A 24,507-nucleotide genomic window follows, 5' to 3' on the forward strand; every position below is an offset into this window, starting at 1 on the left:
TCTCTCTCTCTCTCTCTCTCTCTCTCTCTCTCTCTCTCTCTCTCTCTCTCTCTCTCGTTCTCTCTTGTTCACACTCCCATATAACGAAGGCATAATTGTTCTCTTTGCACTCACTTTTACCTTGTTTTCACTTTTGTTGGCCCAAGCGTCGCAACACAGCCCACTTGAGTCCCTTTATCACTGAAGTGAATAATAAACATTGTTAACATGCGACATTCGACGCGTGTAGATGACTCCTAACACCCAGCAGTTTAAATCCAACAAAAACAAATATTTATCAATTCAAAGATCATTCATTCCTCACTCTCTGCATACCTTACAAATCTACATATTTTTTTCTTTTATAATATTGTTATGTACATCTTTTTTGGCACCGATAATTGTCCCATAGAATCAAATAATGATGCCAAATACACATATCCACACGCATTCCAATTGCAGCCAAAACAAAACCGTCGCCTGGAGATTCTTTCAAATAATGTCATTTTATTCTCTTTTTATTCATTTTTTCCCCCCAATTCAACATCTTGGACGCGCAAAACAGTCTCAAATGGTGCCTCAAAATCTGTGGTTGACTCACAAGTGTCTGTGCCGCAGATTCACCCTGGGGTAATATTTCACATTAGTTCAGTCGTACTAATGTCTCATAATTATTATTATGAAACATTTCATTTACTAGAATGAGTGGACTCGTTGAAACCCTTGTCTTTTATTTTCACCTTTTTGGCATTTTTATTTATTTTAAAAATTTTTTTATCATATCCATATTACCACCGTATCAAGTTTCTTCTAACAAGGGGACTCGAACAAACTTACGCATATAGGTAGAGTTTGCTCGAGACCAACTGAATTTCTATTATCATTGTTTTTCTTTTATCTTCATTTTTTAATTTAAATTCAATTAAATTAATAGTTTTGGCATTGCCAACCCACCTCATGACTCATTAATTGATTTTTGTTTTTTCAATTTTCAATTAAAAATTTCATTTCGGCAAAATCGAGAGACGAATTGGCAAAGATGCCGTGCCCGCGGTCGTTCATCTTTCATCGTCCATCATATGTGTTCTTCCTCTCTACGGAAATTACTTTTCGTGAATTTGTTCATTAGTAAAACTGACTGCGACTGGTTGTATTTTCCTTTTTTCTTTCATTATGGTAAATTCCAGACTGCCCGGCAGTCAGATTTGACAACAATGACAAATTAAAAAGGTAATACTAATACAATAGTATGTAAATATATTAATATTTAATCGTCAATATTTTTGTATAATAATATATCAATAACAACCGACTTGATGCCTTTCTTTTTTTCCTTTTTTCTTTATATCATGATACGCGATATATATCACGAGTTTTTTCTGTAGATATTTTTTTACTGGTAAAATACCATACGAAACGTAATGTGCATTACAGTTTACAGGTTCTTCATTCGCTTTTTATTTATTTATTTTTTTTTTCATAAATATTTTCTCTATAAAGTAACAAAATAATATGAACCTAAATGCAAAACAAAGAGGAAACATTATAAGCATTATCATCGGCGTATACACCGCGACGATTGTTACTTTCTCACTGAGTAGTAAAGTCTGAACAGATTTTATTTTGAATTATACCAATTGTTTGATATCGGCTTTTTATGCGGCAATCTTTCGAGTGTCGTTTAAAAAAATATTCATTCATGTTACAGTAATATTGCGATATATGATGAATAAGACAAAATGATAATTATTTCAAAAAAATCCCCCCATCAACACTGAAGGGAAGTGGCTACTATTCTTACTGAATTTGTCAACTTTTTGCTTGAAAAAATTCTTAATCAATTTGCCATTTTTAAAAATATTATTTTATTGACATTCACATTTTTGTGAATTTTTGTTTCCTCTTATTATATTCTTTAAACATTTCAAATACTATTGTCATTTTTCAGTGGCGAATAATCAGTTGCCAGGGAGTTGAATTGATCAACAAGTGGAATAATGTTCTAAGCATTACATTTTTCAACTTTTTTAATCTAGAAAATATCAAAATCATCTGTTTTCAATATTATATTTTGGTTTAATTTATTCGATCAAATATGTCAATGCAAAATAGCAGCTATTTGTTGAAAAGTTAAAATCGATTTGCTATACAGACAATTTTTACAAAAATAAAATAAATCAAATTGAGGCGGCGAAATTTAATGAAAATTCCAATCTGAGAAATGTTCAATAGTATTTTCATCATATCACCCAATGACAATTGATATATTCTTCAATTCAATGAATCTCAGTGATGTAGAATACGTGGCTTTTTGTCATCCATTGGATGACAGTAGGTACCGTCCCACTTGGATATCTTTAAATAAGAGAATATTGTGATTTTCTCCACCATGTGTAGTTGGAAATTGACAAAACTTCATTTGAGATTGGACGATTTGCCGTCGGTATTGGCTCATATATTCATTATTCTCTGCCTGTTGTCACTCAGAAAACCTCAGCATCTGGATCATTCAATGCAGCTGCTTGCAGTGCTAGTTGCATGCTCGGCTCTGTATTTCGTCGCTTCATTTTAACCTTGGTCTTCTTCAGCATCGTGGCCTAGGAAGGGACAGGATCATGGGGTGTTGCACAAAGGATATTTGTTTTCATAATCATCATCTCCTTTCTCTCTATTGTTTTCTTTTTTTTTTTTTTCCAGTCAACAAGTGGTAATGATCAATAATTGGTTCCACGAATGGCAAAAAAAATTTTTCGCAACAATCATTAAAATAAATTAAATCATTTCGAATAATAGTGCATCTGAAAAACGATGAAAAGACGGCAAGTTTGAGGTTTAATGAACAACGAAAAAGAAAATTATAATTTGTGAATGGACAATAGTACAAATAAATGAAAAAAGTACGTAAAGAGTATAGATAAATAAATGTATACTATATATAACGTACGATGAAATAGAAAATCTTGCTTTACATTTTCACATATGCGCGCGTGTGTGCGTGTATGTGTGTGTGTATGTATTTTGAAAAATTGAAAACAACTTACGGAAGAATTTGACATGGCTAATCCATATGAATACGTACAGAAAATACGATTATTCTCGTATGTTAAATGTACACATGTATCATGGCTTAGCCGAAAACTAAAGACTGCATTGGGGGGGGGGGGGGCATGGGCATCTCTGTATTTGGGTAGTTTCGTATTTATATAAATGACAGAAACAAATCTGATCTGCATATACANGGGGGGGGGGGGGGGGGGGGAGCATGGGCATCTCTGTATTTGGGTAGTTTCGTATTTATATAAATGACAGAAACAAATCTGATCTGCATATACAGTACTTTCCCCATTTATCCTATTCGCTGATGAGTTTTTGGAGGATATCACCATAATATAACAATAGAAGCGAAATTTTTCTAGAGATTTCCTATGGGCAGAAATTGGAGAGAGAGAGAGAGAGAGAGAGAGAGAGAGAGAGAGAGAGAGAGAAAATTCTCATAAAAATTTTTACCAATTTGCTCACATTTAGGAATCTCTACCAAAAACTCTGCGATTTTTATTTCTCAATCTCAAATGATGGAAAACTAGAGGATCAAGTATAATGCATATCTACGCATATGGAAAATGCTGGAAATAGAATAGAATAGAATGGTGAATTATGGAATGGGAGTATGAAAAGGGCATGCATTTGGGGAGGACTCGCTGGATCGACCGGTACGGCTGAATTAAAGGTCTGCCTCGTCCGAAACTCCCCCGTTTTCATTGTGCTAAACATGCGCATGTACAAAATATACACGCGGCTAGCACAAAGTGGAGAGCCTCGGCAGAGATCACAGACCCTCTTCCTCTTCCTGTCAGTCATCATATTTTCTCATTAAATAATCTCATTCTTATGAATTCAATGAAATTTAATGAATTCATTGGTCAATTTTTTTTTTTTCAAATTGTAGATTTGATGATTTACTCGTCCGTGCACTTTCCCCCCTCCCCATTAGCGGGTAGAATCGACGGTTCAGTATTGCGACGCTTGATCTTATTTTTCTTCAACATGGTAGCCTGAAGTGAACAGAGGAATAAGGAAGACATTAGTAGATTTGCCATTAAGGGAGAATGTAAGAGGGAATTCTTTTTTAGAGGAGATGGTGGATATTTGCATGCAGTTTTTCTTTTCTTTTTTTTTCACACACATATGGCAAAATCTTGATGTAGGTAGACATATTCATCTATACTAATATAATGAGTCATTTTTATAAGATTCAATATATATTACAATGATGGCAAATTTTTGTCTACAACACATGTCTACATACATGGGATTTTTGTTCTACATGTATCAATCAATTTAAATATGACAATTTCTTGAAAAATGAATCAACTACTCTTCTACAGAAATATAAAACATATATTGATAATATTTATTTTCTTGTAATTATTCAACATGCGACAATTATCAAGTGAAACGTGCTATCGAGATTCGATTAGAGTAATAACTTATCCAATGAATGAATCAAGCTCATTCTTGTCACTTTAATCGTACTCGAAACTCAATAATATAATAGATTTTCTACAAAAAAAAAAAATGAAAAAAATAAAAAAAATAAACAAAATCAGGCATAAATTACCTTCAATGCAGATTTAAGGACAACAACATCACCAGGACTTTGCACCCATGGTTCACCATCCACTTGTACTGGTATGTCAGAATTCAGGTGAATTTTTATATGTCCTCCCTGGGAAGGAATTTAGTGTAATTCGTAACTGTAGAGTTATAGAGTTAATTTATCAACTAGTAGTTTGAAAAAGAAAAATAATAATTACCTGTGCTATTCTCATGGCGGTACGAAATCCCGATTGTATTTGACCCAAGTGTGCAACACCGGTGACACCCACAACCTCGAGCATACCATCGTAGTGGTTTGGCTTGTGAAATTGTTCCTCTCTATCGTCTCCCCATGGTTTTGCACCAGAGCCCCAGCTAAATCATGATATAATAGGTGCATATTGTAGATATGATAGACTTGATTGAATAGATAAAAAATAATTACCTCAATATATTGAGTATAATAATACCCTCCAATTGTGGTAAATCAACAAGTTTACCGTCCACCTCAAGACGTATTTTTCTCTGCAAATCTCTGCAGGTTCGTCCAACCATTTTCTTCAGTCCCATTTTAACATATACGGATTTGTTACGCAATCGACTATTGAATTTATTTGGATTTTCTTCTCTGGCATTGTGAAAGTCCAGACATAAATCGGCATCAATACCAATGCCAAAGTAATTGTTCATGACAAATATTTGAGAATTATCTTCACTCGATCCGGCTCCTTGAAAAACAATATCATAACTCATGGAGAAAAATTGAAATAGTTGATAAATATCAACTCACCACCAGTATCGTCTTGCTCCGCTTGAGGATGAAAAACCACTGTCCATCTGTCGAGTCTTATTTCATCAGCATCAATAACATCGCGCAATAAATTTAGGGGATCCTCACCACCAGTATAGCCAGGTCCCCAACAAAGGACACGAGCGAGATCATTGCCTGTGCCAAGTGGCACAATAGCACATGCTGGCGATGAACATTCACTGTCTTGACCAACATTGTCCAAGCACTGCAAGACCCATCCTATCGTTCCATCCCCACCACAAACTAATATCTTATAGTGTCTTATATGACGAAAAACGTACAACCTGTACAATTTCAATAAATTAAAGTATAAATAACCATTGTCATCTATTATAGACTTTAACATATAATAATTTATTATTAATTAAATTATTCAACACTCACCCAGGTAGTGGACCACCATTATCCAAGTCAAACACTTGATAGGGATTTAATAGTTTACGAAAACTCGAAATTAACTCTAATCCCTGGCATCCACCTGATTTAACATTGACAAATACAAGAAGTGGCTGTACACCCGGAGGTATCATGCTCGGTTCAATACTCGGCAATAGCATAACTAACAGATGTTTATCCTCATACTGTGACTCTCGCAACAGGTACAATGCTCTTACTGCTTTATTAGCATCTTCATATATAATTACCATGGATCCATACTCGTAATATATCGGTCCAATCGACGAGAATTTATTTTCTATAATTAGAACAATAATTTATGTCCTTCATCTATTATTATTTATAACAAGACGAAAGGATAGAAAATTCAATTAAATTAAATTCATTATTCATTATTTATTATGAATTTATTAATGTAAAGAGCAACCTTGTACCTTGGCCCAACAATTCAATGAGTATATTTTCATAATTTTTTTCATTCTCATTTGCTGGCAGATTACCAACAAAAAGGGCTAAATTAGGGCCGTGTGGATCCTGTTTCAATTGCAAATAAAATCTCATGAGTTCCATCTGCCTAATGGAATCTTTGCCAAGTTGTTTGACAGCATCCCATGGTTTTTCCGTAAGTTCCAATACTTTTTCCGATACTAAAAAATGCCAAAAATCAATCAACATTTTTTTTCCTCATCACCTAACTGAGAGAGGCAATTATATTTTCAAGATACTAACCACCACGATCTAAAAGTATTTCGCTGCACCGATAATCCTCACAATTAAAGTCCTTCACACCAAATCGTAGAAGTGCCTCTTGAATAAGATCCGCTACGGTTGTTGAATCATTAACTGGAATTATACAGAATGGATCCGCTATCTGAAGTTTACCGGGATATACCCGAACTTCACCGCACTCCTCATCCCTAGGAAAAAAAAAAAAAAAAAAAAAAAAAAAAAAAAAATTATTATACAAATATCCATCAATTGGAGATTAAATACCAAATTTCAAACTTACTTGTATCTCAAAAATACCGCACGACGTTTACCTTCTCTTCGAGTTAAATTTAACACTGGGTTTGGATCACATAGTGGTGTCTCTTCGGTGGCATACAAATCGGTGAGATAAAAAAGACCTACAAAAAATATTAATTTACAATGAATCATTGACTAATTATTAATGAGCCAGTCCCGGTAATCAAATGAATTTTTCAATTTCATCTAATTTCGAGTTAGAGAATTGAAAATATTTCATATTGTCGCGACCTCAATCTCTTATTATTATTTATTTTTATTTATTTAAAACAAATAAAATACAACATACTTGGATGTACTTTTGTAATGTGAAACGCCCTAAGAGCTGACGTGAGAACCTGCTCAGTGGTTGCTAATCGGGACACCGATATAACCCGGAATATTTTATGCTTGAGAGACATATTACCATCGTACACTTTAATCATTTCTGCAGTAAAGAAAAAAAAATTATTACTAAAATCCCCATTTTTTGGCAAGACAAGTGATTATTAGTGGTTAGAAAAAAGAATGAATACCTTCATCGCCCCTTTCCTTATCATCCTTCTCTTTAGGAGATCTCGGATCTTTGCTGTGTGCACTACTTGACTGTGTCGGCTCATCATTATCTCGATTCCTCGTGTCACCGCTGCTGAATTCCTCGGATATACTGCGTGCTGTAAAAAAAATAGTTAACATCAATAATTAGGCAAATGTGTAGCATCTTAATATTTTGAAAAATTTCTCACAATTCTACATTATTTCTTGGCCATTATTAAATATTTATGTAAAAATGTCTGTCTCTCCAAAACACATGGGAATAATTGTTGTTGTTTTTTTCTTACTGAGTGTATTTATCCTATAATATCCGTAATATTAATAAAAAAGAGTTGGGATACTTGGGATAATAGAATAGATACAGAATCTACATCGCTTACCATCTTTATACAACATGAATACGTAAAGAGAGGTTGCAATGGCCCTGGTAAGCACAAAGCACATGCAGATGGTAACTTCTTGTTCAACTTATTCATTTATCTCTCCCACATATGTAATACAATGATGACATCATAGTTGCTGAGTTCATGTGAACAACAGCATCGCAGATTATTCTCATTATTTTCTTGGCAATATATCATCAGTTCTGCAGCAGTAGCAGTAGAAGTGGAAGGATGGTTGCGCTCATGCATGCAATGAAGCAAACACAAGTTAACATGTTAAAACATCAAATATGCGATAACCAACGTGTCAACAAAAGGGGCAAAAGAATGAATAAAAAAAGTCGTCTGGATATTGACGAGTATACTGTTACAGTTTAATGAAGAAACTTTTCGACAAGTACATATGGACGGACACTCACTCTGAGAGCAGGCGTAAATGCCCACGCATTATACTTGTCAATGCCACATTATTGATTCACAACAACAGAAAAGAAGCGAGATGGAAAGTACAATATGGAAAAAATAGGAAAAAAGAAAAAAAACAAAAAGATTTAAAAAAACAAACAAAAGGTGAGCATGTTGCCAATACTGCGTTCATCATTTTGAGTGCTATACAAGAGTGTGTCATGCGAATCTGTATAAAATAATAAAATAAAATGCTTCGGGGGTATTTACACAATATGCGATAATAGACAGGGACGGAATGGAATTATATAAAAAATATATGAATTATTGATTGTTTCAATATATGATGAAAGGTTGATTACAGTTATGAAGTAATGGAAATTAGAAAAACATAAAGCTAATGATGGACATGCATTATCTATTACGAATTCCGTCTATGAGATGAACTGGTCATCCCCTTTTTCCACTTTCACTGATCATAATGACATTGCACATAAATATCTTTTTGAATACGAGGTATACATGACGTGTACTTGCTGGCAATCATTTACACACGATACACAAACTTGAATAATAAATAGTTACATTGGCTGACTAATTTTACGGTAAATAAAGAGACGAAAATAATATTTTCTCTTCGAGATGCAAATTAATTTATTCGCCAATTTTTTTCAGTCGATATAATATCTTATGCTCACAAACATAGTTGCACGGCCATTTTTTTTTTTTTTTTTTATAATATTAAGGTACCTCGAACATAAGGAGGGGAAGCATGACAATTTCCATGGCAGCTACGTGGAAAAACTAGTGAAAGGCGTCTGAAAGCTTCGGCCAGATGACCAGCCGCACCAATTTGTTCGCTCTCAGCGAATTCGAATTGCTCTCCGATGTTATCTTCAACTAATAACAAGTAAAATAATAATCCGAATTGATTCAATTTTTTTTTCCTATTTATCAATCCCTTGTTCTTTTTCCTTTTTTTTTATTGTATTGCCTGTAAGTTGAGTAATCAAGTGGTAGAACAAGACAAATCAATTGAAAAATTTCCACATTGATATTTCGTGTAAATAGGCAAAATAATACCTACGCTATTCTCCTTGGATTTGAAGATTATTTGGAGAAAAAAAAAAACAAAATCAATTGTTATTATGTCACTTTACCAAGTAATTCTCGTCTAATTTTAAATTTTGTAGCACTGCTACTCTCTTCCCCGAATTTCGGTATTCAAGCGTGTAATAGTAAATTTTGTAATCTTAATTCAGGCCTCCTTCCAAGCCTCAACCTTTTTATTTTCCTTTTTTTCTTCTACTTCCACTTTTCATTTGCCTCGTGAAAAACGATTTGAAAAAAAGTGTTCAAATGCAACCCTATTAGCAGAATTTAAAAAATGAGAATGAAAAATGGCTGAGGATACATTGAATTTCAGGATGTGGTTTTTTTTTCTCATGCTAGAATTATGAAAAATTTCCCTCTTGAAAAGGTCCATTTTAAAAAACTTTAAAATCCATTTTCAATGAACAACAACATTATCCAAATGAAAATGATATAGAGAATTATTTTCCTTGATGACCATAAACAGATATGCGTATAATTTGATGAGTGAGATTGGCAAGCATAATATAAATGTGGCATTTTTAAGAATATAATATTTTGGCTTTCCCCGGAGGAAACATAAAAACACAAGAGAATTCAATTGGATAATATTTTTATGAATGAAAATTAACTCATGTAAGATATTTCAAAGGTATGTGCAATGAAATGTTTGACAACGCGGATGTGATCGTGCAATGATACATTGGACAAATTCAAGTTGATTGAGAATTTATTGTAATCCAAGATTAAATTATGGAAATAATATGGCCACCTCCTAGTGTGACACACGGCTACTCAATAAATTACTTGCACAGTATGAAATGATATTTCTCAACTGTTGAAGATGTGTGAACTAAAACAGTGAAAACTTTGATTTTACCTGAAACATGCTTATACCTGACAGTACAGTAGACTATTTAACTATAATCACGTAATGCATCACAATGTAAAGAATATACAGTATACAGAAATAGGCAGTATACATTCATCAACGAGCATCGGGTATTTTTCTAAATGTAACATTTACATTGAAATAATTATTATAATTGATCATTGATTTGTGATTGTATTTCGTGACTAAATACCGTATAAAAATGATTTGTAACTTTCTACTAAAATAATTGTGTAAACTTACGAGTGAGAATATCTTTTCGGCGAACTTGTACACCAATTATTGCTTCCATTGGTACTTCTGTACGTGGTATACTGATTGCATACGGTGGCAGATAAATTGGCTCCAAATTGCCAAATGTACATTCTTGACGCATTAACTTGCTCTTCTGACACCAAGGATGCGACTGGAATGTTAACAATTATATATTTACCATATATCGTATTAAAATATTTATTCCTCTTTTTTTTTCTTTCTTTAATTGGAATTATTATTACCGTCATGCCACACCACTCGCAGCGAAATCCAGCCAGGCACTCTGCGGAGAAACAACTTTTTTTGCAAACGGCGCATTTTGAATTATTCGGTAGATTGCCTTCACGCCAGTGATGTGTATGCTTCACCGACGCCAAGTCCTTCCCTGGTAGGTACGTAGCATTCTCTTTACAGTCGGCAACAGCAAAGTCCTGACAGTCCGTGTGCACATAGTATTCGCAAACTGCACTCGAAATAAATATGTACCCTTAATTTTTATTCCTAATAAATTTATAATATATTATTTATAGAAATCAAAGTTTTCTTACTCTCACAGTGTACGGACGGAGATGTATCCTCGAGACGTTTTCGACAGACATTGCAAAATTTTTTCTTGTGATGCACCGGTTCGGACCAACAATGTGCAACCGGATTCTTTTATGAAAAGAATTATATTTTTTATTATACAATATAATAATGATTAATTTTCCGAGTCAATGATAAATTGACCGGTCTGACCACACCGCAAGTACGACTACTTGACAAACTTGTCAATCAGTTGGAAACAAGAAAAAAACTAGAAACTAGTCAAGAAACTAGCTTTATTATTATGTGTTGAGAGAGTAATATTTTTCCATTATATACAAATATATATTTGTTGTTTAATATAACTGTGTAATGTGCGTATACCTTAATGAGGCTTGCCGCGATGCTGGAGCAGGGAGACACGACGGCCTTGAGACAGCGTTCGTGCACCACGAAGTTGCAAACTGTAAAAAATGCCAAATAACAATCGAAATGATTGAATGTCGGCCAATGTTGTAAAGGGGAGCAATGATTGCATAAATCTTAACCATTACCATAAATAGAACATTATTAATATGACAAGTTCACCACAATCGATTCAACGATGAATTGTTGAGCCAAGTGTTGGCTACTACAGTTGTCATCAACTCAATGTACAACACAAAAGACGACAACATCCGGCTCAACATCCACACGTAGCTACGTGTGCCTTTCTCTATCCCGCCCTTATCATTACCAGCATAACAACTTATTCTCATTTCTCATCCTCAATACGAGAGGATGCATCAAGTCCAAACAAAATATTATCACCATTGCTCTATTTTTTGAACAATAGTTCTCATGGGAGATTGTCTCCACTCAGCTCCTCCATTGTGAGGTGTGAGACGACGTATATTTGCACGCCACTCATATATATGAGAGTGTATTGTAGTGGATGGATGGATGGATGGATGGAAACTCCTTATCCGACATAATCACTAAAATAATCTCCAGCACTACGATGAGTAGGCAAATGATGAAAAAATGGCAATCAATAGCCATTTAAATAAATTGAGTAATAAATTCCATCAGAGATCCTGATAGACAATGAAAACTAACAACAAAAACAAAACCAAGCGCACAATTGGTCCGTCTCTGTGAATTAAGACTGAATAAAAAAACCCTCTGCAAGTGTTTTGTATGCTTTTCAACAATGCCCTTGGCCCGCCGCCACTGTTGCAGATTGTGCATACATTTAGGGTTCATACCGTAGTATGTATTCATGTCTATTCAGTCTCTGTACGTGCATTCTGTACTCATTTCTCTCCCTCATTTCATTCTTCACCAGCCTAATATGTGTATGCATTCTCCAAAGTAAACATGAATGAAAATTGAGTGCTCATTAACTGCATGGCAAACGATAAATCGATAAACATATAAACATACAATCTTACATTATATCTCTTTTAAGATTAAGGCCACACGTACTTGAGTGCAAGATAAATTAAAAGGAATGAATATTGAATATTAATTAATTTTTATTTTATAATTATGAGACATGGTGAGCAGCCCAATTTTTAATGATTGAAGTTTGACAATTGGACTGCGCGTCCTGGAAATTTTCTCCCCGGTTTTTATTCTCTTCAAGTTTTTTTTTTCCATTCTTATCCTTTATGCTTTGAAAATGAGCTCTGAGAGAGACAAAAGTCTCTCTTGTCTCTCATATTGTCACAGTGGACATAAACAAGAAATAAGACTCTGACTACTCGAGGAAAAGCTGCTAAACAAGCGAATGTGAAAGAGAGAAAGTACAATCTTTGGCATAATTTTGGAGTAGAGCCTGTGGCCAATGCTGATGATGTGAGCCGAGCCTCTCGCCTCTCGCCTCATCTTTTTTCAGTCACGTTTTTCACCCCTCCTCACTTTTGCACCCTTCTCTGTGACTCCTGGCCATTAATACCACCAGCATCGTTCTCGTTCTGTCTCCTTTGTTTCCTTGTTTCCTTCCCCCCATTCATTCTAACTCACTCAGTCCATTCGCCTAGTGTCCCACCATCTCATTTCATACCCCAAACGATCAATGCCTGCTGCTCAAGAGACGTGCACAACAACTAGCGCCCTCTGCAACTATCGTATCCACCTATTTCCATATACCTATTTATTATTATTGTTGCACTGAAGAATGCACCACTGTGCATGGAAAACATATCCACATTTCATTTCTTACCCCAATGCGCCAATGCACCAATTTCAAAGCAAGGAAAAAACAACAAGTACGCAACAATATCATACAATAATTTAATTTTTATCCTACTTTGCTTTGCTCCCTGATGATGATGATGATGATGATATAAGCGGCAGGAAAGTGAGTACATTTCCCTTTTTAGGGTAGAAAATACAAACTTTTCTTTGCAGACTTGCACCTCAGGCGAGGAAAACATGAGTTTTACTATTATAATTTGCATTATATCATATTTGTGAGCCAAGATGAGTAAGATTTTCCATATACATATGAGTTCAGTATATTAAGGATGATCTTACTTGTCACTCGTCGAACCGATTGAAAATTATTTCCGTTTGTTATTGTATGCGTTATATTTGAGGGTGGGTATATTTTCGGAAGGGTTTGCTTTGCCTAATTCTTTGCTAGCCAACAACAATTCCAAAAGGGAAATAAGGGGTTGTTTCCGCATATGAAAAGGGAAAACTTTGTAAAATGTAAAATTTTGGTAAATTTTTCTACATTATATCCAAAGGGTGGCTACAGCCTTTGAAATTGCTGGTATTCCTGAAAAAGTTTGTTAAGATAAATGGGATAAATGAGGATGAGGATGGGGATGGGGATGCGAATTTGTCATTTTTTTACCTTCGCAGATGTAGCCCTGCCCTATGATGCCCCAGAGCAGGTCGGTGCAGCTATGGCAGTACGTAGGCTTGTGAAATGTTTTCTGTCGAAAGCTGTGCCCGTGGCTGACCGGTGTCTCGGTCGAGACCGACGCCATGTTCCCCGTTCCACCGCGGCGCCGTTCACGCCAGATTTTCACCGTGAAGCTACGCAGGGTGCGCCGCGTGACAACATTACATGACTATGTTATCTCGAAACCGTACGCGTACATATCGAGGCCAGTGGCACTCCCGTTTAACGAGTTCAACGTGCCTAAGGCGCATTTCCGTAAGCTCGCCTTATCCCTCTCACTGCACAGCTGAGCATAACTATTTTAGTTTTAGTCGTCGTTGACGCTTTTTACATTTGCGATCAGCAATATCATTCAAATCATTGCTGAATTTATTACTATTATTATTTCAACTTTATCAATAAAGTTGTGGGATTATTATGACACGGTACGCGCATCCGTTATACCGAGCGTATCTCAGTATGTATTATAATTGGTGACTTGTTGCATTGGTTGCTCTTCACCAGCACTGATGAGCGCTTCCTCAACAATACCCAAGCAGCGCACTTGCTCCAATGCTGCTGCTGCTGCTGCTGCTGCTGCGGCTGCTGCTATCGCTGGTGCTGCTCTCCTCCTAGTGCTATGCTCAATTAAAGGGGGCGCACAATCACGATAAACCTCCTCTCCCCCTCTGCCGCTCTCACCGAGCTTGCGAAAGCTCTCCGGCCACCCCGAAGGACATTTGCTTGCGCGCGCGCGCGCGCACGCTCACTTTGTTTCCTCTTTTTCCCTTATTCTTTCTCACTCATTACTCACTTCATCTGTACATTTTTTTTTATTCTCGCTATTCATATTGACTTTTTTTTTTCGTCCCCTTTTTTATGTTTATAAACGGCTCTCCATCCACCCTTTTTACCCACTCTCTGATCTTTTATTTCTTGTCAATCGACATTGGATTCAATCCTTATTATTTGCCTGTAGATGTTTTTCATAGATTTTTGTGGGCTCACACAGCCCCCCAACTACTGCAAGACTATTAACCCGCGCAATGACTGATTAATATATCATTATATTCAAAGGAAAAATAAAATCACTATCACTCAAAAGCAAGCTTCTTTACCACTACCACTATTTGATTAACACCACAGGGGAGAAAAAAAAAATATACAAGTGTATGTCCTCGGACTGTTCTTAACACTCCTCCAGCGCCCAACGCGACTTACCCAAGACGTCACACACGTACTCGTTTGCCCACGCGCCGACGCCGTTCACAGTTTTACCCTGGCGCATCATTTCCCGCGGCGTCTATATTTTTTACCCATAAGATATAAACGATTTAGTTTTTGTTTTGCTATTTGTTACACCGATAAATGAATTTTCCTTTCACTTGTTAGTTTTGTCACAATGTAATCGATGAATTGTCTTTGTCAAGATAATTGCTGATTAATTGTAATGATGAACTTTGGGCTTTCGTTGCTGTGGATTTTTTACACCCTCGATGTACTCGATGATTCTCATACATTATCGAGTAATCGAGATGCTAGGTTTTTATTGCTGATGTTTGATAAAAAAAAATATTTTATTTTATCGATCAGAGACAAAGAGAGAGAGTTTGAAAATTTTCTAGGGTTTCATTTCTTGTTCATATACAATTCTTATCCAATTTATAATCATACACTCTATTGATTTGTATTTGCACGCGATGTCTGATCACTGGTATAATATATCACTTGTCAGTTGACTGCATTATATTCTAAGACACGTTCAATTATTCACTTTTATTTTTCTTGTCGGTTTAATGTGACTGAATTACATTGACCAAGTGATAGGGGTTTATAGTGAATTTTCCAGATGCGCGCGCGCGCGTCAGTGTTTCAACCAAAGATTTCTGCGCACGCTCAATTTCTTTTTCGTGATTTTTCATCTCGATCATTCGAGGCTGTTTTTTTTTGCTTTTTTGCTTTCTTTTCTTCCATTTTATTAGGGATACGTACAAAGAACATAACACATGGAAACGGTTGAGACCTTGAATGTAACCAACTTTATTAATTAATTATTCATGTACATCATAGTGTGGACGGAGCATAAAGCATGACCTATTTTTGTAGTTTTTCATTTTTACATTTTAACAAAGTATAAATAAAGGAAAAAAATGAACAACTTTGCACCTTTATGAATTTTTTTTTTTTTTTAATATGTTGGCTTTATAGATGTTAAATCTCAAATATTTTATTTGTTCACCAGTATATTATCATTGAATAAAAAAGAAAAGACAGAAATTTAGAAAACGATAGATTGCTCATTAAAGTTGATTAAAAATGGACTAAAATAATAATTATATTTTTATAATAAAAAAAATTGTTGAATTACAGTAGAGTGAGTGGAATGTTGAAATTTAACAATATCAATGCATTAACGGGATGAAGAAAAATTGCTAGTTATGTGTGATGTCTTCACGTAACATTAATGGTTGCATGGATTAAATGCTCATTCGTGAAGATTGAGAGATCATTATTTCATTGTGTCGATTATCCAAGTCCGTGATCCTCAAAAAATCCCTGTGGTGTTTCCTCCTAAAACAAAGAAAAACATCTGATTCTCTCAATATGAAAAATAAATTTTGGCAATATAATTAACTATTCGAAATGGCCAATATGAATAGGGTATCGAGTTACTTTGATGCTGCATGATACTGAATGAACATCTTTAATGTTAAAATTAAACGAAAATATATTTAAACATCACACGTACCTACTTTATTATAAGATAATCTTCTTTTTCGCAGCTTCAAATGTTGAACTGAACCCTCATCATACGACAGAACTAATTTATCTTCAATGTTACTTGATAGCATAAAAAATCATTATTAACTAACGGTTCAAAAACCATAAATTTACAATGCAATGCATAAGGAAACAACTAATTTCACATGCCCTTCATCAATTGTTTGATTCTTATTAAACATTTGGTTGTTGGCAATAAACAGCGATTCAATATAAATGTGGATTATTAGTTTTTAATGGATATATCAAGTAGTGACTCGCTGATGTACTAGAAAAATTATAATAATTATATTACGTGGATGAATAAAATCTTTATTGCAACTCTAAGGACTGTGCATTTTTTTAATTATTATATATAAATTGTTAATCGACGTAATACATTGAAATGTGCACATGAGATGATGATTGATACATAAAAATCTATGAAATCAATTTTATTCCCATCACTTTTCAATAATAGAATTAAATCATTGAAATAAAAATGTATCATTATGGGAATAAATTTAAAAGAAAAAATATTATTTTCGTGTTTCTTGTACCAATTAAAAAAATTTACAATTCCATGTACAAATATTTCCAAGTGGCTAAAATTAACGATTATATCCTATTACAATTTCACAGATGATCCCTATACGACTAATGGCAAAATATATTATTTATGCATTTATACAAAAATATTTTCAATCCCATTGATTTCATGATCGCGAACAAGTCAATTTTTTCCCCTCAAAATGATTTAATTGTATTGAATTGTTATTATTATTATTATTATTATTATTATTATTTGCTAGAAATCAAGATGTGCGATGGACATCATTCGGCAGAGATGATGGTTTGGCTGAGAGGTTGGTGGTATCGGTGATCATATTGATGGTGAGGGACACAGAGATACGGAGGTACAGCTTTACAAAAGCCCTATTTCTCGTAGAGCGTCGTCGACAGCTTCATCCTTCCACAAACAAAACAAACACTAACTAGTTTTCTGTGCGTGCGGTAACCATCTGTCTATTGATTCTTTAAAAAAACTTGTCATGTCATCGAAGCCTGAATTACAGTAGAAACTAACGCCACATTTTATTACAATAATAATTAACAATATTCAGAGTCTGTTCATTGAAAAAACTCATTGAATGATTTTATCAAGTATAACATACATGCTGATTAATTGTTATAATAAAGAAAAATATGTGCAATGAATTACAGTAGAATTATTATGGCGGCAATATTATTAAAGCCTCGATATAATAACATACACTGGATTTATTCATTTTCAAAAAATAATGGAAAACATACATTTACATTAATCGACGCCCTACTTTTACATACAATGACATTTCTAGAGTAAGTATGAATCAACTGTGATGTTCTAGACTTCCGGTTTGTATGGTAATAGCAAGTTTCAATGAATGCTTAATAAAGCATTTGACATTTCAGTGCCAATTCCATCAACAATAATAAAATGGAACAACAGTATATTATAACGAGGAATCGACTAGAGAATTTTCCAAAGTGACAAAACAGAAGCGAAAAAGAAAGAAAAAAAACCAAATGGCAACAGTGGGGGTATTGTACTATTTTTCATAAATTCGACTAAACAAAATTCTTCAATTGAAAATCAATTGTTATATTACACATTATTTTCATCATCATCATCGGTGTTAATTTAATCTATGCTTCAATAAATTTATATAACATCAATATATTAGATCTCTGATGAATTGTACTATTCGCAATTAAACGCAATTAAACGTATCCAGTATAGCTGTTACAGCAAAAAGTTTGAAATGACGACTGATGAAACTGGATGATTCACCTTATTCAATAATGAAAAATCATAAAAATGTTAATCCCTCTAGAGTGCATATGATTTTATAATATGATAATTTTACAAATAATTAAGCTCTTTAGAATTAATATTGGCATCGAGGAAATTATAAGCTCTCCTGGCAAATTCATAAACAAATATAGTTCTGTGCAATTCGTATTTCAGTAGTCAAGTGCTCAGATTAGATTAGTTTATTTCATTCAGACTTTTGTAATTGATAGACAATAGCCAAATTTTGCGAGATATTCGAAAAAAATTTGTCTATTGTCTCATATTGTTATTATCTCATATTAGCATTTCGCTACTGATTTTTGTAAGTATGAAATTATAAAAGTTTTGGATCTGAATATTCAAAATAAATTTGGCATGCTTCTAGAATTTTTACGACTAATACTACTATTACTATTGATCACAGGAATGCGTGCAAATATTTTCCTCATCTTTTCCACTTTTTGTTTTTCCATGCATTCGGTGAAACGACGCATTTGGCCCAAAACATTGTGGCATTACAAACGCTGTACTAATTGTTTAATGTAATTAACACGCTCATTGCACGTGTTCTGCAGCATTATTTCTCATTGAATTTTTTTTTAATGTCAATTTTAACATTAAAAAACCCTTTTTGTAATAACATTCTTCTATTGGGGTATATTCAATAGATCGTCCATGCCAATGGGACAAATAAATTGAAAGCATAACAATATTTATAATTTATGTAGGTATATGAATAATGAGAAAACTTTTTAATATGAATCACAATCTTTTTCGTAGCAAAATCCGTCAATATTTTTTTCACTTACTTTTCAAAATTATTATGCTATATACCTATCTTAACATATTTTAATGCACTCTTATCAATTCTTCCCCCCCCCCTCCTTCCCCAATTTGTTGGCACATTCTACCCTAATCATCCAGTTATACCTCCATTGATTATCCTATATTATAAAAGTACAGGTAATATGTATTATGCCTCATCTCTTCATTACTTAGAATTAATCGTCTCTCAGCGCCATTGTACATTATTCCATTTAGGTATATGATTTTCACGTCTTTCATTGAAGGTAAATAACAAAAAAGAAATAATAGCAGACAATAATTATTGTTAAACAATCACAACTCTAGGGGTACATTGCCATAACTAACCTCCTGAAGTAAATCCTGAGCTGCAATAGCCTTCAATACATTCTTCTTGCTAGTCTCTTGTATCTCTCCACCTACCAGTAGCTCGTCCAAGATGAAATACGCTTTTTCAAAATTGAAAATGATGTCCAGCTCGCAAACCTGAATTCAAATTCCGAGTTATAATTAAAAATGGAAAATAAAAATTATAATAATTATTTTGTTTGTAAAAAAAATTGATACTCACACTGCCAAAATATTTATCTAATAATTCAACATATCTGTGGATAATCTCAAGTGTAAGCAGTTCATTGTCATTTTGTTCAATAGCACAGCAAAAATACAAACTAGCGTATCTGAAAAGAAAAAATAATATAAAATTATTGTTATGTATTGGGTATTATGCAGTCCATCCATATTGAGAAAACTTTTGTACTGACCTCTTATATACGACTTTAACATCTTTCCACTCAAGAAAACTTGACATTTTTGGCTTTCTAGCTAAAATAGTCGTAATCAATTCTCGGGTGATTTTTTTCTTGAGCTTATCTGGATGAGCGACGTACCATTTTTGCAGTCGTAATTTACCTTGACGGCTGAACAATAGCATAAACTGCATCTGAAAGCAATTATTACATCAATGATACTTTTCTCTCCAACATCAAGATATATTGTCAGTAATGATGTTAAAAATTGTTCAACTTTACCATTTTTCCAGCAAAGACAAATTATTCAACTGCAAATCAACAAAAATGGGGGAATAGTACTTCGGTTAGGCAATGTTATCTATTATTATCCTCGATGCACACAAATTATCCACTAGACTTTTTACAAATTCATATTCATAAATATACAGTAAATCATTCTATTTATTGAATTTTCATTGAACAAGGGAACCAAGGGTACATGTGTCTAATTATCGATAATTATCACGTCTCATATAGTATAGAATGAAAAATCCGTTTACATATATTATACAGACATAAGAGAAAACACCCCAACCCCACTAAAACAGGTGCAAGTGGGCAGGGCCGCCACCGAGAGTCCGAGACCGAGAGTTGCGAGAGGAGAGCTGAGGTGTCATGTTCCTTCCCAATGTTCCCCACCCTTCCCCTCAAATCTCAAGGCAAATATCCAGTGGACGATGGTAAACGTCCATTGGTCTAGACCGTCCAATAATAAAAACTGTTAAGAACCATTTCTAACCTCACACTGATGACACGTGTTTTGTTGATTCGGAGCATTCGGAGTCCAACTGAAAGGTACATAACAATAACAAAAACAATGCACAATACATTTTAACGGTAATTAGTAGGATAGAGATGATAAAAATAAATACGTCAGACACTGTTAATCCAGCTGTTTATTAGCAAAAAATAAAAAAAATACACAATAAAAATGATTTTACATAATTTTCAATAATTTCAGGTTTTATTCCATGGAATCAGCAATATTTCAAGTATATGTGAGTGACATGATAATAAGGAGATTGTGATTGACATTGTCTGATGATTTGGAAAATTTCATCTGTTTTAATATCATTTCTCCGACACTATCGTTCACCGAAGATAAAAAATATGGTCTACTCACTGTCTCCGCCGTCTTCAGTGAAAGGAATGATATCTCTCAATCGTGATAAATTCACGTGTGTCGTTCAAGTACCCTCTTTAGAATTAAAAAACATTAGTTATAGTGAAATAATGCCAGTCGTTAAAAAATATCTATTGAAAATGAGACATTGGAAATCTGTACAACAAATCGAAGACCGTCTAGTCATTTACCTCAATCCTGAGATGGTAGAAAAAATGGAAGATCTAGAGGAAAACGATCGTACTATTTTATCCAAACATACTGATGTAATTGAAAAACGACAAATCACTATTAATTATGAAAATTGGACTGCGGATACCATCCTCGGTGCTATAATTCCCGAGGACATTGGAGTACCCAGTTCCTTCACAAAAGTCGGCCACATAGTTCACTTAAATCTTCGAGAAAATCAATTACCATTCAAAAAACTAATTGGCGAGGTGTATCTAGATTTCGTAGCTCAGACAAAAGTTGTTGTTAATAAAGTAAACAACATTGATACAGAATTCCGAAACTTTTCAATGGAAACACTCGCCGGCGATGGTGATACAATCACAACTGTTAAAGAAAATAATTGTAAATTTACTTTTGATTTTGCCAAAGTCTATTGGAACTCGCGATTAGCAACGGAACATGGAAGGCTATTAGAGTATATGGTAAAAGATGATGTTTTATATGATGTTTTTGCTGGAGTTGGTCCATTTGCGGTGCCTGCAGCACGAAAAGGCCTCACAGTATTGGCCAATGATTTGAATCCCGAATCGTACAAGTGGCTCAGAGTCAATGCTACCGATAACAAAGTCAAAAAATTGAGCTCTTTTAATAAAGATGGTCGAGATTTCTTGAGGGAAGATGTTAAGCAACATTTATTAAATCGAAGATACAATGATTCGCCTGGCTGCGAACACATTGCCATGAATCTTCCAGCTTTGGCTGTTGAATTTCTCCATGTGTTTCGGGATTGGATGGACAATGAGGAGACCAAGTTGATGTTGAAAAATCCCCCTCTCATTCATTTATACTGTTTCGTTAAGGCTAGCAAAACTGATGATGTTAAACAATTGGCCAAACAACTCATTGAACAGCATATTAATACACAACTTTTACCACCATCAGTGAAGACAATTCAATATGTTAGGAATGTTGCACCCAATAAAGAAATGATGAGGGTATCATTTTATTTGACTCAAGAAATTATGACATGTCAAAAACTCGAAGAACCAGCGATTAAACGACCGAGAATTGATCATGTGCTTGAAATTGTAGGTGAAAATGGGGAAAAACAAGGTGGGAAAAGCAACAAAGATGAACAATGTATTTAAAGTGCCAGTGAAAAAGCCATCGTTGAAAAGTAAAGCATCGAATAAGGAGGAAACTAAAAAAAAAGTGAGTTTTTTTTCATTATTTACTGATGAAGTAATTTTTAACTAATGAACATTGTTAAATTCATTTTCTAGGTGAATTTCAACAGTCTAAAGAGAAAAAGCACTGACAATATAAAAATTATTGACCAAAAGTTGATGAATTTACGGAGTAAAGATCCTGGAATGCAAACGACAATCCCTATCCAATCACCATTGCCATCTAAAACAGTAAAACTAGGCAAAAAAGACAAAGTACAAGCCAATCTCAACGACCATGCTTTGAAACAACTGAAAATTTAATGGGAAAATGTGTTGATTAATTTTGTATAGAAAAAAATGTGGGTATATGAATATATGTAAATTCCTAAAATTAATTCAAGTTTTTTGTATAGCCAGTCATTGCCAGGAAATTCTTTATTACAATTGACCAAGTGAATATTGAAAATGAGAATTGGGATTCAATGAATCGATATCGTTGTCATGGAGTTGATATATCCGTTCAATTTGGTGAATTTACTACTTCTGTGGTGCTGCTCACTGTATCTGTTGGTGGAGGTGATTCTTGAAGGTCCAACCATGGTAAACGCTTTTGGAGTTCCAATCTAGGGAAAAATAAATTTTATTACACCGGCACTCAGTGTTTTGTCAAGTTATTACATTGACATTTGCCACAATAATATTAATTACCTGTACTTGGGATGACTTATGGCATAAACATATGGATCTAAACACGCCACAAATTTACATGTACAGGCTGGAATCATTGTTACACCAGGTGTTAAAAGACTCTTGTTGCCAAATGCACCAATCATAGCCATCACTCCATATGGTGTCCACGAAGCGACAAATAGGAAACAAATAGTAATTGCAGCCTGAAAGTATTATTATTGTACATAGGATTATGTTGATTATGATGGATTTGTTATATTTTCCAAGTGTCACATAATTTTACCTTGGCAATTCGTATTTCGGCCGATTGTGCATGACTACTAGCATTACTTCTGAGACTCTCGACATTCATTTTTTTAGCCTGCTCCCGAAGGCTCTTCTCATGATTCACCACATGACTGACAATTTGACTATAATAAAAAATAATGAGCAACATTGGTATAACGTATGAAAATGTAAAGATGGTTCCAACAAAGTAACGGGTCTCGGCTGTGTCAGTGAGATAATCAAAGGTGCAGGTTGTGAGAAATCCTTCTGGCGCAAATCTTCCCCATACACCCATTACTGGCATGAGGGCCCAAGGTATCACATAAACCCAAATAAATACGATGAATAATAATACATGTCCCTTGGATAGTTTACCATCCAGAGGCCTTGCAATTGTCCTAAAATCATAATAATAATAGTAATAATAATAACAATAATATAAATATTTTATTGAAAAATTATAAATTTTATTATTATATGTGCAAAAATGTATTTGCCTATATCTGTCGAATGCTATAGCTGCATTTGTAATCGCTGCGCCAATTCCTGAAAGTGTTCCCATAACACCGAAGATTTGGCATCCAAGATTACCAAGAGCAAATCCATTGTGATAAGAGTTATAAATGAAAATAGGAGTTTTCAACATCATCATAAAATCGCAAAATGCTAGGTTGATCACGAACATATTTGATGGAGTTCGCAGTGACTTTGCCCTGCCAAGCAAAAATTCAATCTATCCCACACATATATATTTTTTTAAAAGTTGCCAAATATTGATATACTTACACACCAAATATCCATATGACCAGACCATTGCCCAGTAGTGAAACAAAAGTAAAGGCTATATATACGAGAGCCAAAAGATAATGAAATGCGGGCTTTGGTTCGGGATAGGCCAGCCAATGCTCCGGTATATGAATCAACTCCTCAGGAGGTACATTCCAGGCCAGCAAACGTGGCGCACTGGCTGGAAGTATCCTGGCTTCCCAATGCAAGCTGCTGTCGTTCAGCATGCTCAACAAAAAAAGTCGCCTATGCACTGATGGCCCAGCCCCGCACCTAACCGACTTTTTTTTTACACTATCATTCGCTTTTATACCTACTCTATTTCACCGCAAATCCG

The 24,507-nt window shown here is 34.4% G+C and overlaps 4 protein-coding genes across 6 annotated transcripts; 1 reads left to right on the plus strand and 3 right to left on the minus strand.

Annotated features, from left to right (window-relative positions):
* Positions 1–46: 46 nt before the first annotated feature.
* Positions 47–15,586, minus strand: LOC107040232 (diacylglycerol kinase theta). 2 transcript variants are annotated; one of them, XM_015260205.1, is made up of 16 exons: positions 13,740–15,586; positions 11,279–11,358; positions 10,918–11,023; positions 10,612–10,832; positions 10,358–10,520; positions 7,324–7,461; positions 7,098–7,235; positions 6,792–6,909; positions 6,512–6,699; positions 6,217–6,429; positions 5,771–6,080; positions 5,366–5,670; positions 5,021–5,303; positions 4,794–4,950; positions 4,598–4,705; positions 47–2,576 (listed from the first exon to the last, which is right to left on the minus strand). In XM_015260205.1, the coding sequence occupies exons 1-16, from the start codon at positions 13,873–13,875 to the stop codon at positions 2,463–2,465; spliced, it is 2,778 nt and encodes a 925-aa protein (XP_015115691.1). In that variant the 5' UTR covers positions 13,876–15,586; the 3' UTR covers positions 47–2,462. The 2 variants fall into 2 exon arrangements, with proteins under 2 accessions (XP_015115691.1, XP_015115692.1); XM_015260206.1 differs by lacking the exon at positions 47–2,576 and adding an exon at positions 3,230–4,031.
* Positions 15,587–15,789: 203 nt separating this feature from the next.
* On the minus strand, positions 15,790–20,571 carry LOC107040234 (AP-1 complex subunit sigma-2). 2 transcript variants are annotated; one of them, XM_015260211.1, is made up of 5 exons: positions 20,202–20,571; positions 19,935–20,113; positions 19,742–19,850; positions 19,519–19,656; positions 15,790–16,340 (listed from the first exon to the last, which is right to left on the minus strand). In XM_015260211.1, exons 1-5 carry the CDS (start codon positions 20,202–20,204, stop codon positions 16,296–16,298), a joined length of 474 nt encoding a protein of 157 aa, XP_015115697.1. In that variant the 5' UTR covers positions 20,205–20,571; the 3' UTR covers positions 15,790–16,295. The 2 variants fall into 2 exon arrangements, with proteins under 2 accessions (XP_015115697.1, XP_015115698.1); XM_015260212.1 differs by lacking the exon at positions 15,790–16,340 and adding an exon at positions 16,842–17,499.
* A 121-nt stretch (positions 20,572–20,692) lies between these two features.
* LOC107040235 (tRNA (guanine(37)-N1)-methyltransferase) lies at positions 20,693–22,822 on the plus strand. The gene is made up of 3 exons (XM_015260214.1): positions 20,693–20,756; positions 20,923–22,470; positions 22,542–22,822. Exon 2 carries the CDS (start codon positions 21,003–21,005, stop codon positions 22,404–22,406), a length of 1,404 nt encoding a protein of 467 aa, XP_015115700.1. The 5' UTR covers positions 20,693–20,756; positions 20,923–21,002; the 3' UTR covers positions 22,407–22,470; positions 22,542–22,822.
* LOC107040236 (opsin, ultraviolet-sensitive) lies at positions 22,727–24,461 on the minus strand. The gene is made up of 5 exons (XM_015260215.2): positions 24,171–24,461; positions 23,882–24,097; positions 23,401–23,782; positions 23,136–23,320; positions 22,727–23,050 (listed from the first exon to the last, which is right to left on the minus strand). The coding sequence occupies exons 1-5, from the start codon at positions 24,395–24,397 to the stop codon at positions 22,948–22,950; spliced, it is 1,113 nt and encodes a 370-aa protein (XP_015115701.1). The 5' UTR covers positions 24,398–24,461; the 3' UTR covers positions 22,727–22,947.
* Between the last annotated feature and the right edge of the window lie 46 nt (positions 24,462–24,507).

This window comes from Diachasma alloeum, unplaced genomic scaffold (genome assembly GCF_001412515.2).
Source record: "Diachasma alloeum isolate Michigan unplaced genomic scaffold, Dall2.0 Dall_scaffold_00326, whole genome shotgun sequence".
Lineage (NCBI taxonomy): Eukaryota > Metazoa > Arthropoda > Insecta > Hymenoptera > Braconidae > Diachasma > Diachasma alloeum.

Bases quoted from the DNA above. Each gene is read 5' to 3' on its own strand.
- LOC107040232 (XM_015260205.1), bottom strand. From the start codon at position 13,875: ATGGCGTCGGTCTCGACCGAGACACCGGTCAGCCACGGGCACAGCTTT. The intron at 11,359-13,739 runs GTAAAAAAATGA...CATTTTTTACAG, and splicing joins GCAGGGCTACATCTGCGAAG to TTTGCAACTTCGTGGTGCAC. The intron at 6,430-6,511 runs GTTAGTATCTTG...GGCATTTTTTAG, and splicing joins AATACTTTTAGATCGTGGTG to TATCGGAAAAAGTATTGGAA.
- LOC107040234 (XM_015260211.1), bottom strand. The intron at 19,851-19,934 runs GTCAGTACAAAA...TTTTCTTTTCAG, and splicing joins GTTAAAGTCGTATATAAGAG to ATACGCTAGTTTGTATTTTT. The intron at 19,657-19,741 runs GTGAGTATCAAT...ATTTGAATTCAG, and splicing joins TAGATAAATATTTTGGCAGT to GTTTGCGAGCTGGACATCAT.
- LOC107040235 (XM_015260214.1), top strand. From the start codon at position 21,003: ATGATTTGGAAAATTTCATCTGTTTTAATATCATTTCTCCGACACTAT.
- LOC107040236 (XM_015260215.2), bottom strand. From the start codon at position 24,397: ATGCTGAACGACAGCAGCTTGCATTGGGAAGCCAGGATACTTCCAGCC. The intron at 24,098-24,170 runs GTAAGTATATCA...TTTGCTTGGCAG, and splicing joins GTCATATGGATATTTGGTGT to GGCAAAGTCACTGCGAACTC. The intron at 23,321-23,400 runs GTAAAATTATGT...TAATACTTTCAG, and splicing joins CCGAAATACGAATTGCCAAG to GCTGCAATTACTATTTGTTT.